The 19,849-nt window shown below is 37.2% G+C and overlaps 1 protein-coding gene across 1 annotated transcript in view; it reads right to left on the reverse strand.

Annotated features, from left to right (window-relative positions):
* Positions 1 to 19,849, reverse strand: part of ABCA12 (ATP binding cassette subfamily A member 12) — a 205,250-nt gene that overhangs the window by 16,789 nt on the left and 168,612 nt on the right. Inside the window, exons 37-44 of the mRNA XM_069578281.1 lie at positions 19,339 to 19,466; positions 17,779 to 17,866; positions 10,786 to 10,891; positions 6,643 to 6,697; positions 5,918 to 6,095; positions 3,731 to 3,846; positions 2,471 to 2,630; positions 570 to 823 (exon numbers count right to left, since the gene is read on the reverse strand). Coding sequence (XP_069434382.1) covers positions 570 to 823; positions 2,471 to 2,630; positions 3,731 to 3,846; positions 5,918 to 6,095; positions 6,643 to 6,697; positions 10,786 to 10,891; positions 17,779 to 17,866; positions 19,339 to 19,466 — 1,085 coding nt within the window. The remainder of the gene's footprint in view (positions 1 to 569; positions 824 to 2,470; positions 2,631 to 3,730; positions 3,847 to 5,917; positions 6,096 to 6,642; positions 6,698 to 10,785; positions 10,892 to 17,778; positions 17,867 to 19,338; positions 19,467 to 19,849) is intronic.

Below are 19,849 nucleotides of genomic sequence, written 5' to 3' on the forward strand. Positions count from 1 at the left end.
CCCAAATGTAGTACCTTTAGGTTATTTCCATTCTTTTGCTATTAGGAATGGCTACTATGATGAACAAATTTATATATACATAGTTCTGCATATTTGTTAGCATATCTGTAGGGAAAATTCCTAGAAATAGAATTGTTGGGTCAATGATGTTTATTTATAATTCTGTCATCATTTTACTCAATCTTCTTTTTCTGAATACATTGCTAATATCTACACACTCAATTCTCTTTTCCCACTTCTACCTTCTATCCTTCTAAACACAACTCAAATACTGTATCTTCTGTTTTTGCACATATTTTCTCTCTACCACTGAATCTTGATCTCTTTTAGGCTAACAACTGGCCTAATTTAATTTTACTACCTCATTTTACAATACTTGCAGAACCATAGTAAGGCTTGAGAACTATTTACTGAATGAAAGAGACTGTGAATTGTGCTACAACTTTTAAAGTTTTTTGAGCAAAACATTTCCATTTCACTAATGGAAAAGCTTAGACCATTGACCCTTCTCTGAACATTTTGAATTGAGTTTTGTCATGGATGTCAAACACCGTTTTCATTGTATTTACCTGAGTTTATTTACTAGCCACTCATTGATTAAAAGTCGCAAGAAAAAGAACACGGTTCCCTGAGAAACTAAAGCCACAAACATTGCACCTAGTTTATCCATCTCAAAGGTTTCATTTGGATACTCCACTCCATATGCTTTTAAGAAGTCTAGGACCGACTGTTGTTGAGAGAGTTCGATCAAACCATAGCCAAAACAGAATTGTGGGAAAATCAGGAAAATGCGCTTGAGGGTTTCAGAAATAAGTTCTAAAGTCTGAAATAAGAGAGAAAAAAAATAAAGTTCAGTGTTAAGTTTCCAACAAATTGATGAAAATTTGAAACTAGATGTAGATAAATACTGAAATTTGAGAAGCTTATCTAGATTGGTAATTATTGCATGTACATGCTGAATTTTCATATAAACATTTACTATAACCAAATGGTGTAGATTTATTACCAAATAAAAGCAGAAAAGGATTATATATATATATTTGAGATGGTCTAAAGTATCAGGTCAAACCCTGGGGACTTCAGAATGTAGTAATAGCAAGGGTACTGGGGTATGATAGAGTATCTGTGGGGCTTCCCGGGTGGCTCAAGTGATAAAGAATCTGCCTGCATGTGGGAGTCCAAGGTTCAGTCCCTGGGTTGGGACTGAAAGCCCTGCAGAAGGGAATGGCTATACACTCCAGTATCTTTGCCTGGGGAATTCCATGGATAGAGGAGCCTGGTGGGCTATCGTCCATGGGGTCACAAAGAGTTGTACATGACTGAGCAACTAACACATAGGTAGGTGCTTGAGTAAAGAGGGATTTAGTAAAGTTTTGAAACTAAGGTAATTCCTACTTGAAGAGGGAATAAAATGATAAAATGATACGGAAGGAGAAACAACCTATCTCAAAGAGGAGCAAATGGCACATTTTCATGCTATTTACACTTGGGACCAACCACTTGCAGCTCATGAATTTTCTTATTCCTTCTGGAGTATGCTTGTCTATTCCTTACTTCATTTTCTCTTTATTCTTTTCCATTCAATTGTCCAGCATTGTTAGGGTTCCCCTTCTCACTAATCATAATTGTTAGCTATGAATGGAAAGTGATGCTTATAATGAAGTAGATTCCAATACATGACTGAAAGGGAATGAGTTAGGTTTTTTCTCTATGGATGTTCAAATGAATCTTAACTCATAGTCATATAACTAAGACATGTTGTCTTTGTCCCTACCATACCATAACAATTTGTTAATAAGAAGTTTAGCTGACTGATTGGCTGCATGATTTCTCCAGTGTCATACAAAGTATCTGACTGAATATCTCCATTCCCCTACTCAAGCCCTATCAAATGTCAATAGTTTTGTCATTGCATAAATACAATCAGGGAGCAAAATCCTTTGAGCTGTTTTGTAGATACTGAAACCCCACCAGGTGGTAGAAGTCAACCTGTAAGCTGCCCACAAGCACAAAGACCCCAGATGACTGGAATTAAAAGGCTGATGAGATTGACCCCAATTACCTGACCACCAACCAATCAGAAGAATGTTCATGAGCTGATCACATACCCCACAACATCGTCTCCCTCACCCTGTCTTTAAAAACCCTTCTCTGGAAGCCACCAGGGGAATTTAGGCCCTTCAAGTATTAGCTGACTCGACTCCTTGCTTGGTACTCTACAATAAAATGATGCACGTGTTTCACCAAAAAATATAATCAGAGACATTAAACTAGATACATACAACCAGAGATATTAAATTAAAAATTCTAAAAAGAATTTTTAAAGGCTGTAGTTTCCCTTCCACTACGTTTGATACAATCAAATTAAATTCCTCTATTCTACTTAGAAAATGTGAAATACAAAAAATCTATCCACCTTGAACATGTTGAAGCAATCACTGAAGTTTAGCAGACTAATAAAGGACCTTACCGTATCATTAGGCTTTTCCTTGGAAAGAAAGTACACCACCGACAGGGAAACAATGGAATTGATGCCAAAAAAAAGGTTGATGCAGACGTAAGTGATGAAAGCCATTCCTGTATCATGGAAGAACCCAGCCAGCAAGTACATCCAAGAAAATGTGGCATACCTTTATATTAATAATACTAAGAATTAAAATCATACCATGATTACTCTTTTACTAAATAAAAAATAGCTTAGATGGTGTTCCAAAGTGAAAATAAACATTAGGATGAGTTGTCAAGCCTTGTGGTTAGACCTCTTTTTTCTCTCTTTTTAACAACAGCCAAAAAAAAAAAAACTGAAGCGCACATTTTTTTTACCCCCACAATAAAGATGTTATGTATTTTATAATGTCACCATATGACTAAATCATGAAGCATACTTTTAAGGAATCTTGAGTAGTTGTTACAACCACAAATTAATTTTTACTCATGAAGAGTCAGACATGACTGAGAGACTAAACAATATAATACTGGTACCTCACCCAGGCAAGATTTTTTTTTTTGGATGGAAATATGAGTTTAATAGATATATGCATTATAATTTAAATTTGAGAAAAAAAATGACATCATTGTTGGCTAGCTAAGAAGACAGAGCATGCTTAGAAACTGCATATCCTGTTTTGAGCAAACACTTGAGTAACCTTTGGGGTAAAGAAGTAAAACTAGAGACAAAGAGATCCTTCATCAGCTACAGTTGCTAACTAAATGGATACTACTCATGCATTCAGGGCAAAAAGAACTGCTTCTAAAGTATTGATATTGAATTGTACCGCTCCTATTAATTACCCTAATTCAGAAACAATTTTATGTCTGTGTTCTTAGGCATTCATAATAATAAAAATAAATATACATGAATATATTCACTATTTAACATCATATATATTTATATATACTCACAATTTGTTAACACATAAATTCACACATCTATACATTTTTCTGATCATTTTAAAGAGTCCATTTGATGTAAATTAAATTACAAATGTAAATTGCTAAGTGTAACATTTGGCACCCACTAAGTACTCATTAATAATAAGTATACTATTAATAACAACATTAATTTTCACAAGTATTACACTTTACAAACTATGGACTAGCAAGTGTAATATATTGCTAATCATTACTCTTGGCTAATGAAACCCCAAGACATTTGTAAATTAGCTAATGAGATTTAGGTTTGCATCTAGGAGCATTTAATTCTGTAAATTCTTCTTTCACTGCAGCTTACCCAAACAGCAGAAGTAGGAGAGATACAGCGCTAAGGTTGTTTTCACTGTAGAAGGCAGGTAACTTGAAAATTGTAATGACACCAATTGAAAATGCTACAGGCACCAAGTAGAAGGCCTATGGGAATATGTAAAACAACGTTTAACACATGGCAAGTTTTTTCTTTTTTTGAATCGATAGCCCATCTAGTTTAAAACTGTAACAAATTGACCTAGAAACACTTTGAGAAATGAATTATTATCTATGTTCTTGTTGCTTGTAATGTTCAGTTCATTTTACATTGATGTCACTCTTGAATTCATCTCCTGCCATAAGAGTTCAGGCTAGTCTCCATCTTTATAGAGAGACTCCGAGTCCCTGGCATTCCTGCCTCCAGACTTTGAGACTTGGGATCATTTGGTGACAGAGGTTCAGTGAAAAAGATAAAACAGCCAGGTATCTTGGTATTAGAGTCAGTCCTCAAAACATTTATTTTATTTTGAATGCTGGAACTCTCTCAGATGGCCGATTTCTAAGGCTTGGTTATCAGTGTGAGCCACTGTGCAAAACAGCAGGATGGTGGGTACTACACATTCTTGGAATCACAGGGATATGAACAAAGAATTCAGTGTTTCATTGGCAAGAGAAACAGTAAATGCTGAGGAGTTTGCAGCAAGATGTACACAGTGAAAGAGATGGGAATTTAATTAGGGAGGAAATTGTCCTAATACTGGAATGAGCACCAGAAATATAACAACAGAATCTGAGTAGTAAGTAGCCCTTCATAGGAGTGTGCACTTAAGCTTTCTTGACACATTAAAGCTCCTATTAAGTCATTACCATTTTTTTTTTAAGATTTGACTTCTACAGCAAATGCATTTCAGACCTCACTAGAGTCATTAACCAAATGGATAGGCAGTTAATTGCTCTTCAGTCCTTCAAGCCAATGGTCTTTACAGCAACTCAGACAATTTTGCCATAATTACCAGGCAAATGCATACCCATCCCAGGCATTTGGTCAAGGTTGGCACATTTGGAGTCAAGAAAAGCCATCTGAACTTTGAGACCAATTTATGCAAATAAGAGAGTTATCAATGAAATTCATCTTTTATTTTCCCTATTAATCTTCTCTAATGTGTCATTCAGCAGAGGCTATTACTTCAGATTTTTCATATTATTGGATTGAATTTTTATAAGCTTGTTTATGTGTTGCCACTAGGCAAGACTATTTTGCTTTAAGCTTCCGCTTCTCTCATTTCAAACTTCAACATACTTAAAATAACTTGGTGAAGGGGTTGGAGCATATTTTCCAGGTTCCACTCCCAAGATACCGATCACATGAGTCTAGAGAGAGGACCAGTGACCTGCATTCTAACAAGTATCCTGGGGAATCTGATATAAGGTCCTCAGACCATGGAGATAAGGGCAGGGCAGGTGGATTTCTCTTTCTTCCAACCACTGGATGAATATAAGCCTGATGTGAATTTTTTTTCCTTTAATTTTCTGTCTTTGTGGTAATAATCTGAACAAACTGAGACAAATAAGTCTCAAACATAAAACTGTCTTCTTGGAGAAGGAAATGACAACCCACTCCAGTATTCTTGCCTGGGAAATTCCATGGACAGAGGAGAGTGGTCTCCCCCACCCCTGCCCTCTGTCAAAGCTGTGATCCCTATTTCTAGCAGCTTTCAGCAGGATGCCTGAGAAATAAAGCGTGAACTTGTTTTAAAAAAAAAAAACAAAAACCTGTCTTCTAGAGTTGGACTATAAAGAAGGCTAAGCACTGAAGAATTGATGCTTTTCCCCTGTGGTGCTGGAGAAGACTCTTGACAGTCCCCTTGAACTGCAAGAAGATCAAACCAGTCAGCCCTAAAGGAAATCAACTCTGAATATTTGTTGGAAGGACTGATGCTGAAGATGAAGCTACAATACTTTGGCCACTTGATGAGAAGAGCCGATTCATTGGAAAAGATCCTGATGCTGGGAAAGATTGAGGGGAGGAGAAGGGGACGACAGAGTATGAGATGGTTGGATGGCATCATGGACTCAATGGATACGAGTTTGAGAAAACTATGGCAGACAGTGAAGGAGGGGAAGTTTGTTGTGCTGCAGTCCATGGGGTCGCAAAAAATCAGACACAAACGACTTAGCAGTTGTACAACAACTATCCAAATCAGTCCTGTCTTTCTTGCAAAGACGAGTGACTCACCATGTCATAAATGAAGTTGGTTACCCAGTAGCAGGTGACACTGATGCCTGAAATGTGTTGCAGCTGCTTGGCTTTTGTCTGATGCTCCCGTACAACGTAGGTGACAAAGCTGGCAGTGGTGACAGAGTAGCCCATCAGGATGGAGAGCGCCACTAAAATATCGATCAAGCTGCTCATTCTGGAGTGAGCAATAGGGAGACGAGAGCACACGTAAGCTTGGGGAACTCTTTTCCTTCCAGGAAGATTCACGGCAAAAACCATCAACAAAACAGTACCAGAGTTGGCTGTGACACAAATAAGTCTTCCTACAAGGCAGCCGGATAATATCTTGCACATGACTCGGCTATGACCCTGGGATCTGAATCGACTAGGGATATTTGATAGAAAGACCTGAGTCTCCAGGGGTTATGGGGTGTATGCGAGAGATACATAGATCTTGAGCATAGAAATCATACAATACTTAAATGCTATGCAGGGAAGTTGAAATGATGAAGCACTTATGCACTTGACTTATAAAAGCAGTAGATTCTGTGAAGCTACAGTCAACAAGCTCTACTTCACAACCTCACTCTACAGGCTTTCAGAAACTGCCTTTTATCCCAGTTAGTGACTTATATTACCAGCTCTTCTAGATTAACATTCATTCAGATACAACTGTGATTGCTAATTACAGCACTTCTCAATATGCCAAGGAGAAAGGCGTTAGGCCAGATATATCTGCTTACGTGGCTTGTTCTTGATCTTGCACTCCTGGATAAGGATGGCTATACATGATGATACCTTAAAGAGGAGACAGTTCTTTTCATTAGTATGTATTCAGTTAATCAGAAACACTAATTTTTATCCATGCTACTGTATAAAATAGGTAACTAATAAGAACCTACTGTATAGCACAGACAGGGAACTGTACTCAGTACTCTATAAGGGCCTATATAGGAAAAGACTCAAAAAAAAAAAGAGGGTGGATATATGTATACATATAACTGATTCACTTTGCAATACACCTGAAACTAACATAGCACTATAAATCAAGTATACTCCAATAAAAATTTTAAAAAGAAATACCAATTTTTACATGAATAATCTGTAATACTTATAAAAGAATTTTACTTTGGTGATTACCTTTTAAAATAAAATGATCCCCTCTGCCCCCCAACCCCAGCCTCATCAATACCATACAACTGATGGCACTCAAATGCACACAGAAAAAAACCCAAACCATTTTTCACATTGTGCTTGGAATTTGGGGGGAAGGGATAAGAATTTATACTTTTTATATAGCATGCTTCCCATCTACTACATTTAATTTATTATTTTCCAGTTTCTTCTCTCCATCTGGCAATATGTATGTTTGTATTATGGCACTTTAGAAATGTATGACATTTGAAGAAACAAGTCAAAGGGAGACCAGTTACATGAGGATCCCCTAAAGAACAGACACTTTCCACCCAGCCCTTCATTGTGCCATTGGTCATCGTAGGGAAATACTGCAGCCTGAAAGGATCCCTTCTCCTCCTTTACTGCTTCTAAGATACCTATCGCTTTAGAACTCTACCAGGAGTAGAGTTTGGGAGCTTCAGTTTCTGGAGGGGTTTTTATTGAGACAGAAAGATCCAGAAGGATTCAGAGAAACTAGCTGGCTCCAGAAAAGTAGTTGATTAATTCTGATATAGTCCTAGATTACTTGTACCTCCCAGGGTTGGTTGTATTTTCTGAGTTAGGTACCACAGTGCTTTCCTTCCTTTCCCAAGAAGATACTGTCTAGCCAGGGTCCAGATGGGCTGGGAAGTATTGCAAGGGGCCACGATGTGAATGTCTGAGTAACTTTGGAAACAGTAGGGGTAGGAGTGAGGATATCTCTTACGTACTTCCCCCATATAGTCAAAAGCTGAGCAAGAACTTTCTCACTTACTGCTTATATAGTATATGTTCATTATATTAGATATTAAGACTGTTTCATGGTACCAAATATAGATTATTCTAAAGCTCTATTCTTTCCATTAACTTAAATTTATAATTTTTACTAAGTAGATTATGACATGTTTTAAGGTTAAAATCTGCAACTGTTCTGTATTGAAGAAAAATATATAAAAGTTAAAGCAAAACAAAGAAACTAACAGCAATAATAATCAATTTGATGTATACTTTTAATTAAATCATTGGGGGAATGCATCTTTCTTATCTTTTGTGTAAATTAATGAGTTGTCTTTTACTGAGACTCAACTTTCCTTGGGACCTACTTAAACTTTGTTGCTGGATTATACTATAGGCAAGGGGAAGTCATTTCTCTTATTCCTGACTTATATTGATATTTCAGAATCAAGAAATACTCTATTTCACCAGAGAAATCTTTACAAATACATTTACTCCAATATGAAAAATGCTGTGGGAACAATTTTTTTCTATATCTTTGGCAGCAACATCAAGTTATCAGAGTTTGGCATCTACATTACCATCTTTTCTGTGGATTCTATAGCAACTAGCACAGTCTTGAGTACAGTGATTAGTCGATGAATGCTTATTGACTCTAATAAAATCTCAAAATGTCAATTATCCCCCCATATACAATATACATGAAAAATAACACATTTTCTGTAGTTTCTACACTTGTAAGCCTAAAATGAGTAATTTCCCATTGACCAACGCTAGTAATGCAATAAGAATAAACATTAGGGTAGAGAGAACAGTGTGTCAATATTTTTGGAGAAGAGACTGGTTGTACAACATTTGTTAGTGAAAACAAGTAAATTTGTATTCTAGGGGAAGAAAACAGAATTTTCAAGTTAGATTAACCACTAGAGGGAACCACATGAATATAACAGGTATTGACTTGGAAAGGAAAGCTAATTAAAAGGTTTTTATTAGCATGTTAAAATTCAGAGAATCAATTTTACAACTAAAGGCAAAATCTCAATTCATGTAGAATCCAACAAAGATGACCTAAAACAGCTTGTGTAGTAGGGGGAGGTGGCAGGAGGCAATTTTAACTGATTTTTAAAAACAACATTATTATGGTATATCCCATACACTCATTACAATATAATAAAAGTATTTTAAGGTGACATGGTTTTCTTCCTTGAAAGAAAACAAGCTCCTTACTGATAGGGTAGAAAGTTACCACTTTCACAAGCCTATATAAGAAAAGTTAATTAAAAAAAATAGAAGGCACACTACTACCAGTCTCCACATATAATTCAAGCTAAGCTTTATTTTTAAATTAAAAATGTTTCTTTTTAGGGTCAATACATAAAGTTTATGTTCCAGAATTCTTAAGTCTTTATACTCTGTAACTTAGAAATACAAGCCTGCCGGGATCCAGAGTGATTCTGACTGCTTTCATCTTGGTAAAGAACACGAATAATAAATGAAACCTGAGTATAGGTTTCAAAAGTTGATTCTTCAAAGTGGCATTGCCTCTTTTTCTTACCTACATACCTTTGCAATGTTTCTTCCTAGTCATTTCTATGGTTCCTATATTGTCACAGCAACAAATATCTTTTGCTCTCAATAAGACATCCTAGTGAAAGTCAAACATTCAATAGTATTTCAAACCAGGTTGTGCTAGACTCACCTGGCTTTACTCATCATTTAACTTAATTTACCACTTTGACTACACTCTTTATTGATGCTCTGGATCTAAGTACTATCTATCAATCTTATTATTTTCTTCATGGTTCCTGCTGCTAGGAAAATGTCAAAGCAGTGGGGAAAAATACTGTTTTCTCAGAAATGAAGACTTTGAAAGATTCTGTCCCTAGAATGAGTATTCGACTCCACAGTTTACTTCCACAATTGCCAGAACGCCCAGCACATGCTATTATGCCCGACAACAGGGAAATGAAAGAGAAGACAATAGCGTTTCTTTTTTAAACAGTCTGTTAGCCTATTTATTAGGCTAGAAACTGTTGGCAAGCAAACATGTTACTCCATTTTCTCCATCTTTATTATTATTTTGGGGGATCTGTATGGGGAAATAATCTGAGCAAGGCTTAAGAAGATGAAATAGAGAGTAATTGAATTAGAAAAAAATATCAGCCTCTTTTGAATTCCAAACCGTTTAAAAAAAACTTATGTGGAAGGGACTTCTCTGGTGGTCCTGTTCGCTAAGACCCCACCCTCCCATACAAGGGGCCCAGGTTCGATCCCCGGTCAGGGAACTAGATCCCACATGCTGCAATTAACAGGTCCCATGTGCTGCAACTAAGACCTGCTGCAGCCAAACAAAGAAGTAAATATTTTTAAAAAAGACTACGCAGAAGCTTCCAAAAGTTGACTTTGTTGAGTATAGAGAAGTATTGGGAAAATGAAGTGGCAGGAGCCAAACAAACCTGGGTTCAAATCCCACTTCTGATTCCCAGAGAAATAATAGTAGGAAACAATAACACTCATCATGAGAGGCTGCTAAGTATTAGCAATATTTTACACAAAGCATGTGTTCTTATGGTAAGTACTCAATTAATGGTAACACTTCATTTCTGGTAGAACTTCTGAAGTTTTGTTTTCACATTTAGATTTGTGTATAACATTTATTGACATTATCACTTTATTTTTTAGCCTATGTACAAGTAAATAGTTATAAAATGCTTTCCTGTGAGATATAACTACAAGGTGTGAGAACAGAAATAAGTATAAAGTCAGCATTATTATCCTGACTTGATAAATTAAGAGGCTAAATTAACCTGAAATTGAGGGGATTATCCAGAATGTTCCATCTGGTGGTAGTTACTACTTTCAAAGTCCTTTTAAAGATCTGTGGTTTAAATACCATAAAATAGCTGCCACAGGGAGGAAATGGGATCTAATGCACATTTTCACATGGAGAGTAGCAAGAGTTTCAAGACAAGGAGCTTCTATATAAATAACTTTACCATGTCGGGCAGCATCATATTTTGACATGTTAACTCGCAGGAGGAAATTATTCAGGCTGTTGAGGTAAGCTGGAAGGGAGTGATAGCCTTCTGGATCATACCATACCTGAACATTCCAAAAGAAGACAAGATCAGTAGGGTGTTCAAATAAATTAGACAGTCTTTATATCTTAAGGCAATATAATTTATATTTAAAATAAATGCACCAGTTTCCCCACTAACTTATTTCATCTTGGCAGATTATGAACCACCCACCAGAGTGCTGACCACAAAACTCTAAGTTTCCAACCTAGAGATGGGTGGAGATCATGAAACCAACTTTTTCCTGCTTGATAGCACCAAGTCAGTAGTTATCCTAGACTTTCTCTCCAGGTAAAGCTTGAAATAAACAGAAGTCATTATTATCTTCATCTCTGTGACTGGTCTATGGTGATTCTGGAACTAGAAGTAAGGCAATCTGTCTCTAAATAATAATAATAATAATAACAAAAACAAATGGCATATAGGCAAGGCTGTAGCAAGAAATAAATTATTAATACATTTACAAGCATTGTGTTCTTAGCAACAAGATTGATAACTTCGAAATACCCCCGCTAACTTTTTATTCCTAGTTATAACCCAAAAGAAAGCGAGTTACTTTATCTTCTATGTCGAAAAGAAAGGGATTTAAAATGTTGTTGCTCAGTCGCTCAGTTATGTCCAACTCTCTCTGACCCCATGGACTGTATGTAGCTCAACAGGCTCCTCCGTCCATGGAATTTTCCAGCAAGAATACTGAAGTGGGTTGCCATTTCCTTCTCCAGGGGATCTTCTTGAACCAGGGATCAAACCCACATCTCCTTCACTGGCAAACACTGGCAGGCAAATATTTTACCACTGAGCCACCAGGGAAGCCCATATTTAAAATATTGATATACCTCAAATCAAGAAAGGCAATTAGTAATTTGAAATTACAAATCTGATTTAGAGAGAAATTATTTAATGTTAAACTCCCTTATCTAAGAATATTTACTCTATGTGTGGAGAGAGCAAGAAAAGAAACAAGGGGGGCTTTCAGGTCCATGGCAGTAGTGTTTACATTCTATATGACCTTATAAAAGCCAGCTAAAATATACTCAATAGTATCTATCTCTTAGGGATGTTGTGAGGATGTATAGGTAGTTGGTATAAAATGTGACACTAGTGCTTCGTTTATAAGTCACTAAATGAGTATTTGTTTCTTCACTTCCCACAAGTTTGTACATGTCTCATACTAACAAATGAGAAAAGTGTTATGACCAATTTAAGATTTAAAGACTACTTGTGATCATATGGGTAATCATACGTGTCTGATTCTGTGACTCTAGCTTGTTTCACATTCAAAGCATAGATATAGTCTAGAAGAAAAATGCCAACAGAATTGTTTATATCATCAAATTCTGTTAAGTTTCCGTGTTCTTTAAAAGCATTGCCTGGTGGCTCAGACAGCAAAGAATCTGCCTGCAGTGTAGGAGACCTGGGTTCGACCTCTGGGTAAAGAAGATTCCCTGGAGAAAGGAATGGCTACCCACTTGGTTAGAGAATTCCATAGATAGAGATGCCTGGCGGGCTACAGTCCATGGGGTCAGAAAGAGTTGGACATGACTGAGCGAATAACACACAAGAAGCAAAGCTAAATGTATATGACACATATGCAAGGGAAAATGCCTAAAACATCAATGTACAGTTAATAAAATATTACAAAGGGAACATATCCATCACTCAGGTTGAGAAACAGAAATTGCCAGCATCCAGAACATCTTCTCTTTGATACTCTTTGTCCTTTCAAATCACAATGTACTCTCTCTCTCCTCTAGATTATATGGTAGTTTTGCTTACTGTCAAAGTTTATAGTAAATGCAATTACAGTTGTGTATTCCTTTTTGTTTTTGCTTTTGCTTACTAACAGTGTTTGGAAGAGTTCAGTTCAGTCGCTCAGTTGTGTCCCACTCTTTGCAGCCCCATGAACTGCAGCACGCCAGGCCTATCAGTCTGCCGGGAGCCAGCACGGGAGATCCCACCCATGACAAGGTCATGTGGAGAGGCCTGATGGGCAAGGCGAGTCAGGTCTCAAGGGGTCCTCTGTCTGAGCATCTACCCCGAAACCAAAATCTGTCTGTTTACTGTCTGCTATATTATACTCTTCTGACATTACCACCTTTTCTCTGGAAAGAGTTAATTCAGCGCTCCAGTTAATAGTCTCCTGCATATAAAAAGAATGTCTCAGCTTAAAACCCCTTTGATGGCTTTCTAACTTATCTGACTGGTCTTTACAGTTTGTGGATTGTTTACAGCTCCCAACCATGAGAGGTACGAAGCTCAAAACATCTTAAAGATATAGAGCCTTTTAGAGCTAAGAATTAGTTTGGTGAAGAGTTTGTTGAGTTAATGTTTGCTGCCAGGCCTCCATATCCTTTATCTTTTAGGCACCTGGGAGGATATTAATCAATGTAAACGGGATGCAGAAATAGGAATATAGTAGTTTTGATGTTAGTAATACTAGACTTTTGAGTTAATTAATTTTCTCTTTGTTATAAATCATTGTACTCCTTTTTCCTTGTTATAAATTGTTGTATCCTTGCTATGTAAGAATGTAACTTTATTTAGTGTTTTCTGAGATTGGCACCAGACTTTGGGAAGAACAACACTATTACCCTTATCAGAAAAGGGCTGTAAAATGTTAATTGGCCTTCTGGCTGGAAGATGATGTAAATCACCTAGGACTTCTGTATACAACTAGGTATGCAGAGAGAAAGCCTGGTCGCGATCAGAGTAATGGCTGTTGACACTGCATAATTTTGTATTATCCATTGATCTCTATGTACAACCAAAAAGTATAAAAAGCTTTCTGAACAATAAAGGATGGACCAGTTTCTCGGACTAGTCTCTCGAACTAGTTTCTTGGAAATCTGGCTCCCCCGGTGTCTCTCTCTCTCTTTCTCCCTCTCCCACCCTCTCCTTTTCAGGCTGAATTCCCATCTGGAGCAGGGAGGCTCGCCATGTCTACTTACTTGCCCCGGCTTCTAAGATCCATGAGAGAGGGAGCCCAAGGCGGGGCACCCTCTGCTATTCAAACGGGCGCCGATGGCCCAACGTAGATGGTGCAAACCTCTTGTCCTGAGATTTTATTAGTTCTTAACATAAACCAAGTTATTCAGCCTCTTTTCTCCACTAAATTTTCCTACTATACTATTTCTTCTTAATTTCTTTTGTATTTCTAAATAAATAAGTTTTCCTCGCCTACGCAGTCTCCCCTTCGAATTCCCTGGATCCACCAGGGCAGGACCCTGGCCCTGTCCATCACCAACTCCCGAAGTTCACCCAAGCCCATGTCCATTGAGTCAGTGATGCCATCAAACCATCTCATCCTCTGTCGTCCCCTTCTTCTCCTGCCCTCAATCTTTCCCAGCATCAGGGTCTTTCCACATGAGTTACCTCTTTGCATCAGGTGGCCTAAGTATAGGAGTTTCAGCTTCAGCATCAGTCCTTCCAGTGAATATTCAGGACTGATATCCTTTAGGATGGACTGGTTGGAACTCCTTGCAGTCCAAGGGACTCTCAAGAGTCTTCCTCAACACCACAGTTCAAAAGCATCAATTCTTTGGTGCTCAGCTTTCTTTAGAGTCCAACTCTCACATCCATATATGACCACTAGAAAAACCATTGCCTTGACTAGATGGATCTTGGTTGACAAAGTAATGTCTCTACTTTACAATATGCTGTCTAGGTTAGTCATAACTTTCCTTCCAAGGAGTAAGCGTCTTTTAATTTCATGGCTGCAATCACCATCTGCAGTGATTTGGAAGCCCAGAAAAATAAAGTCAGCCACTGTTTCCACTGTTTCCCCATCTATTTGCTGTGAAGTGATGGGACCAGATGCCATGATCTTAGTTTTCTGGATGTTGAGCTTTAAGCCAACCTTTTCACTCTTTCATGTTCATCAAGAGGCTCCTTAGTTCTTCTTCACTTTCTGCCATAAGGGTGGTGTCATCTGCATATCTGATCTTTATTCCAGCCTGTGCTTCATTCAGCCCAGCGTTTCTCATGATGTACTCTGCATATAAGTTAAATAAGCAGGGTGACAATATACAGCCTTGACATACTCCTTTTCCTATTTGGAACCAGTCTGTTGTTCCATGTCCAGTTCTAACTGTTGCTTCCTGACCTGCACACAGGTTTCTCAAGAGGCAGGTCTGGTATTCCCATCTCTCTCAGAATTTTCCACAGTTTATTGTGATCCACACAGTCAAAGGCTTTGGCATAGTCAATAAAGCAGAAATAGATGTTTTTCTGAAACTCTCTTGCTTTTTCAATGATCCAACAGATGTTGGCAATTTGATCTCTGACTCCTCTGCCTTTTCTAAAACCAGCCTGAACATCTGAAAGTTCATGGTTCACGTATTGCTGAAGCCTGGCTTGGAGAATTTTAAGGATTACTTTACTAGTGTGTGAGATGAGTGCAATTGTCCAGTAGTTTGAGTATTCTCTGGCATTGCCTTTCTTTGGGATTGAAATGAAAACTGAACTTTTCCAGTCCTGTGGGCACTGCTGAGTTTTCCAAATGTGCTGGCATATTGAGTGCAGCACTTTCACAGCATCATCTGTCAGGATTTGAAATAGCTCAACTGGAATTCCATCACCTCTACTAGCTTTGTTCATAGTGATGCTTCCCTAAGGCCCATTTGACTTCACATTCCAGGATGTCTGGTTCTAGTTGAGTGATCATACCATCGTGATTATCTGGGTCATGAAGATCTTTTTTGTACAGCTCTGGTATGTATTCTCACCACCTCTTCTTAATACCTTCTGCTTCTGTTAGGTCCATACCATTTCTGTCCTTTATTGTGCCCATCTTCGCATGAAATGTTCCCTTGGTATCTCTAATTTTCTTGAAGAGACCTCTAGTCTCTCTCTTCTTTGCTGAAGAAGGCTTTCTTATCTCTCCTTGCTATTCTTTGGAACTCTGCATTCAAATTGGTATATCTTTCCTAGTCTCCTTTCCTTTTACTTCTCTTCTTTTCACAGCTATTTGTAAGGCCTCCCCAGACAGCCATTTTGCTTTTTTGCATTTCTTTTTCTTGGGGATGGTCTTGATCCCTGTCTCCTGTACAATGTTACGAACCTCTGTCCATGTTCATCAGGCACTCTGTCTATCAGATCTAGTCCCTTAAATCTATTCCTCACTTCCATTGTATAATCATAAGGGATTTGATTTAGGTCATACCTGAATGGTCTAGTGGTTTTCCCTACTGTCTTCAATTTAAGTCTGAATTTGGCAATAAGGAGTTCATGATCTGAGCCACAGTCAGCTCCTGGTCTTGTTTTTGCTGACTGTATAGGGCTTCTCCATCTTTGGCTGCAAAGAATATAATCAACCTGATTTCGGTGTCAACCATCTGTTGATGTCCATGTGTAGAGTCTTCTCTTGTGCTGTTAGCAGAGGGTGTTTGCTATGACCAGTGCGTTCTATTGGTAGAACTCTATTAGCCTTTGTGCTTCATTCTGTATTCCAACGCCAAATTTGTCTGTTACTCCAGGTATTTCTTGACTTCCTACTTTTGCATTCCAGGCCCCTGTAATGAAAAGGACATCTCGTTTGGATGTTAGTTCTAGAAAGTCTTGCAGGTCTTCATAGAAGTGTTCAACTTCAGCTTCTTCAGTGTTACTGGTGGGGCATAGACTTGCATTACTGTGATATTGAATGGTTTGGCTTGGAAATGAAGAGAGATCATTCTGTCATTTTGAGATTGCATCCAAGTACTGCATTTTGGACTCTTTTGTTGACCATGATGACTACTTCATTTCTTCTGAGGGATTCCTCCCCGCAGTAGTAGATATAATGGTCATCTGAGTTCAATTCACCCATTCTAGTCCATTTTAGTTTGCTGATTCCTAGAATGTCGACGTTCACTCTTGTCATCTCCTGTTTGACCACTTCCAATTTGCCTTGATTCATGGACCTAACATTCCAGGTTCCTATATAATATTGCTCTTTACAGCATTGAACTATTGTATGGAAATGAGTTTATTCATTTCCATGGCTGAGAGTTCTATTGAATGAATATATAACAATTTATTTATTTATTCTACTGTGTATGGACATTTGGAGTTGCATTTTCAGCTAATATGAGACATGCTACTATGTGCATTTTTGTATATGTAACCTGGCACTAAGATCATGGCATGACTTTATTTTGGGGGGCTCCAAAATCACTGCAGTGGTAACTGCAGCCATGAAATTAAAAGACGCTTTCTCCTTGGAAAGAAAGTTATGACCAACTTAGCATATTGAAAAGCAGAGACATTACTTTACTAACACAGGTCCGTATAGTCAAGGCTGTGGTTTTTCCAGTAGTCATATATGGATATGAGAGTTGGACTGTGAAGAAAGCTGAGAGCCGAAGAATTGATGCTTTTGAACTGTGGTGTTGGAGAAGACTCTTGAGAGTCCCTTGGACTGCAAGGAGGTCCAACCAGTGCATCCTAAAGGAAATCAGTCCTGAATATTCATTGGAAGCATTGATACTAAAGCTGAAACTCCAGTACTTTGGCCACCTGATGAGAAGAGCTGACTCATTTGAAAAGACCCTGTTGCTGGGAAAGATTGAAGGTGGAAGGTGAAGGGGACAACAGGGGATGAGATGAGGATGGCATCACCGACTCAATCGACATAAGTTTGAGTAAACTCTGGGAGTTGGTGATGGGCAGGGAGGTCTGGCATGCTGCAGTCCATGGGGTGACAAATAGTTGGATACGACTGAGCAACTGAACTGAACTGAAATGGGTTCTTGTGTATACATGCTTCCTTAGGTTAAATACAGAAGATTGGAACCATTGTATTATGGAGTATACATTATTCCAAATGATTTTCAAATCAACTGACCCATGTTTTATTTTCAACTCCTGAAAATGCTTGAACATTTAAAGTTCATATTCTCATTTGTATGATATCCCAAAAGAAAGATCACAATTTACCTTGGCAAGTGTTCTATTGGCTGGAACAGTTGTTACATCAAAAAGAAGGTCTTTAGTCAAAGGCAGCCCCAAACTCCAGCCTCCGTATCTACATGGAAAAATTGTTATTTGTTTTAATGAGAAAATATTCATAAATAAATCCAAAATGTTTAACTAAGAGCTCACTTTTTTCTTTCCACTAAGAATACATTTGTAGTATGAAATAAATACTACCTGACAAATATTTTACAGTTTTATCAATTTCTTTTATTATATTTTAGTCTAATGCATATTATAACTAGAAATTCATGGACTCTTAAAAATAAAAAGTGTATTTAAAAAATTCAAATAGAAATTTTAAGGAAAGGTTAGTTTAAACATTGACCAAATTAAGAATGGGTTAAATAAATAAATAAGAATGGGTTAATTACTAAATACTAAATAACATTTTAGTAGTTATACTAAAATAATTTTCATGCTACTATTACCCTAAATGTGATGCTGCAGAGCTATATTTTTGATGTGCAAAGAACACTACAGGATATTCTTCACATTTTTTTAAAGTAGGTTATAGAATGGTTTGTTTATAATAAACCTCATTTTGTTGAAAATATTTAATATGTATTCAAGTACACTTGCCACCTTTCTCTCCCGGCTTTATTAAGATATAATTGACAGATAAAACGTGTATATATTTAAGGCATACAATGTTTTGATATATGTATATGTTGTGAAATAATCCCCACAATCAAGCTAATTAACATATCCATTATCTCACATAGTTACCATTTTCCTGTATATGTTGAGAATTCTTAAGGTCTACCCACTTAACAAACTTCATGTAATAATCTGTATTCTTAACTAGACTTGCTGTACTTAGACATCCAGAATGTATTCACCTTGCTTTACTGAAACTTTGTACCCTTTGACCAAAATTTTACCACCTCACCCTTCCCCAGACCCTAATAACCACTGTTGTACTCTTCTGTTTCTATGCATTTGACTATTTTGAATTCCCTATAAAAGTGAAACCATGCAGTATTTGTCTCTATTATTTCACTTGGTATAATGTCTTCCAGGTCCATCCGTGCTGTTGAAAATGTAAGCCTGCCACACTTGCCTCTACGGCAAGTGTTCAGGTGGCTTAGGAACAAGCCTGTGAACTTGCTATATAAGAACACATTTTATTCACATGCAGATATCATACTCCAAGCTTGGAGATGTTCAAATTGGAACTAAGGACAACTGTCACCAAAAGCCATGCCTTAAAACTCTCCAGGTTTGCACAATCCAGTCAATAACTTGTTTTTCGCTTTGAGAAAAAAAAAGTACAAATTTAACAATACATTTTTGAATCCCAAAAAAATGCTTTACAATGTGCTCAAATAAATCTTAATTTAGTTATTAAGTTAATTTACTTAAATTTTAATATGTAAGGATGTTTAGATAAAACAGAATTTACCCACATAAATAATCAATAGAAATTTGCATTTTATTGTCACAAATTCAAGACAGTTAACTTAAAATTAGAAAACAAGATATTCTATATTAAATTTTTTTTAAACTTTTTTTTTTTTTTACCTTTTTTGTGTAAACTCATTGGCAGTTGATATAAGATAATTTTCCAAGTGTTGCCCAGTGAGGTCATAAATTACTTGGGAAGAATAAGTTCTTCTATGAGGTGGTGAATAGTTAAATTTAGGACATTCCTGAAAAATAAGGTTAAAAAAGTTCATTTGGGACAATGCTGTACAAATTAAATAGACAATGTCAAGAAGCTTCAGTCTCATGATCTGTCTATTAGTGCAACTGGTAGAGTGTGATAAGGGTGTCTTCTACCTCTGAAGGGCTGTGAAAAAGAAGTCATCTTGCCTTTGCCAAGAAATAACACAAAGTTATTATTTATATAGAGCGCATACTTGTGTTTAAGACTTGCTTAAAGCCAATAAAGAACACAAGCTAACCAATGTTAGATATTTCTTTCACTGTACTGACAAGCTTGCTATGTCTGGAGAACAACATTGAAGTTTATGATGACTCAAAATTCTCTCAGTTATTCACAGGAAATAAAAAAGTATTTGCCCCAAGGCAA

The sequence above is a fragment of the Ovis canadensis genome, chromosome 2 (assembly GCF_042477335.2).
Source record: "Ovis canadensis isolate MfBH-ARS-UI-01 breed Bighorn chromosome 2, ARS-UI_OviCan_v2, whole genome shotgun sequence".
NCBI lineage: Eukaryota > Metazoa > Chordata > Mammalia > Artiodactyla > Bovidae > Ovis > Ovis canadensis.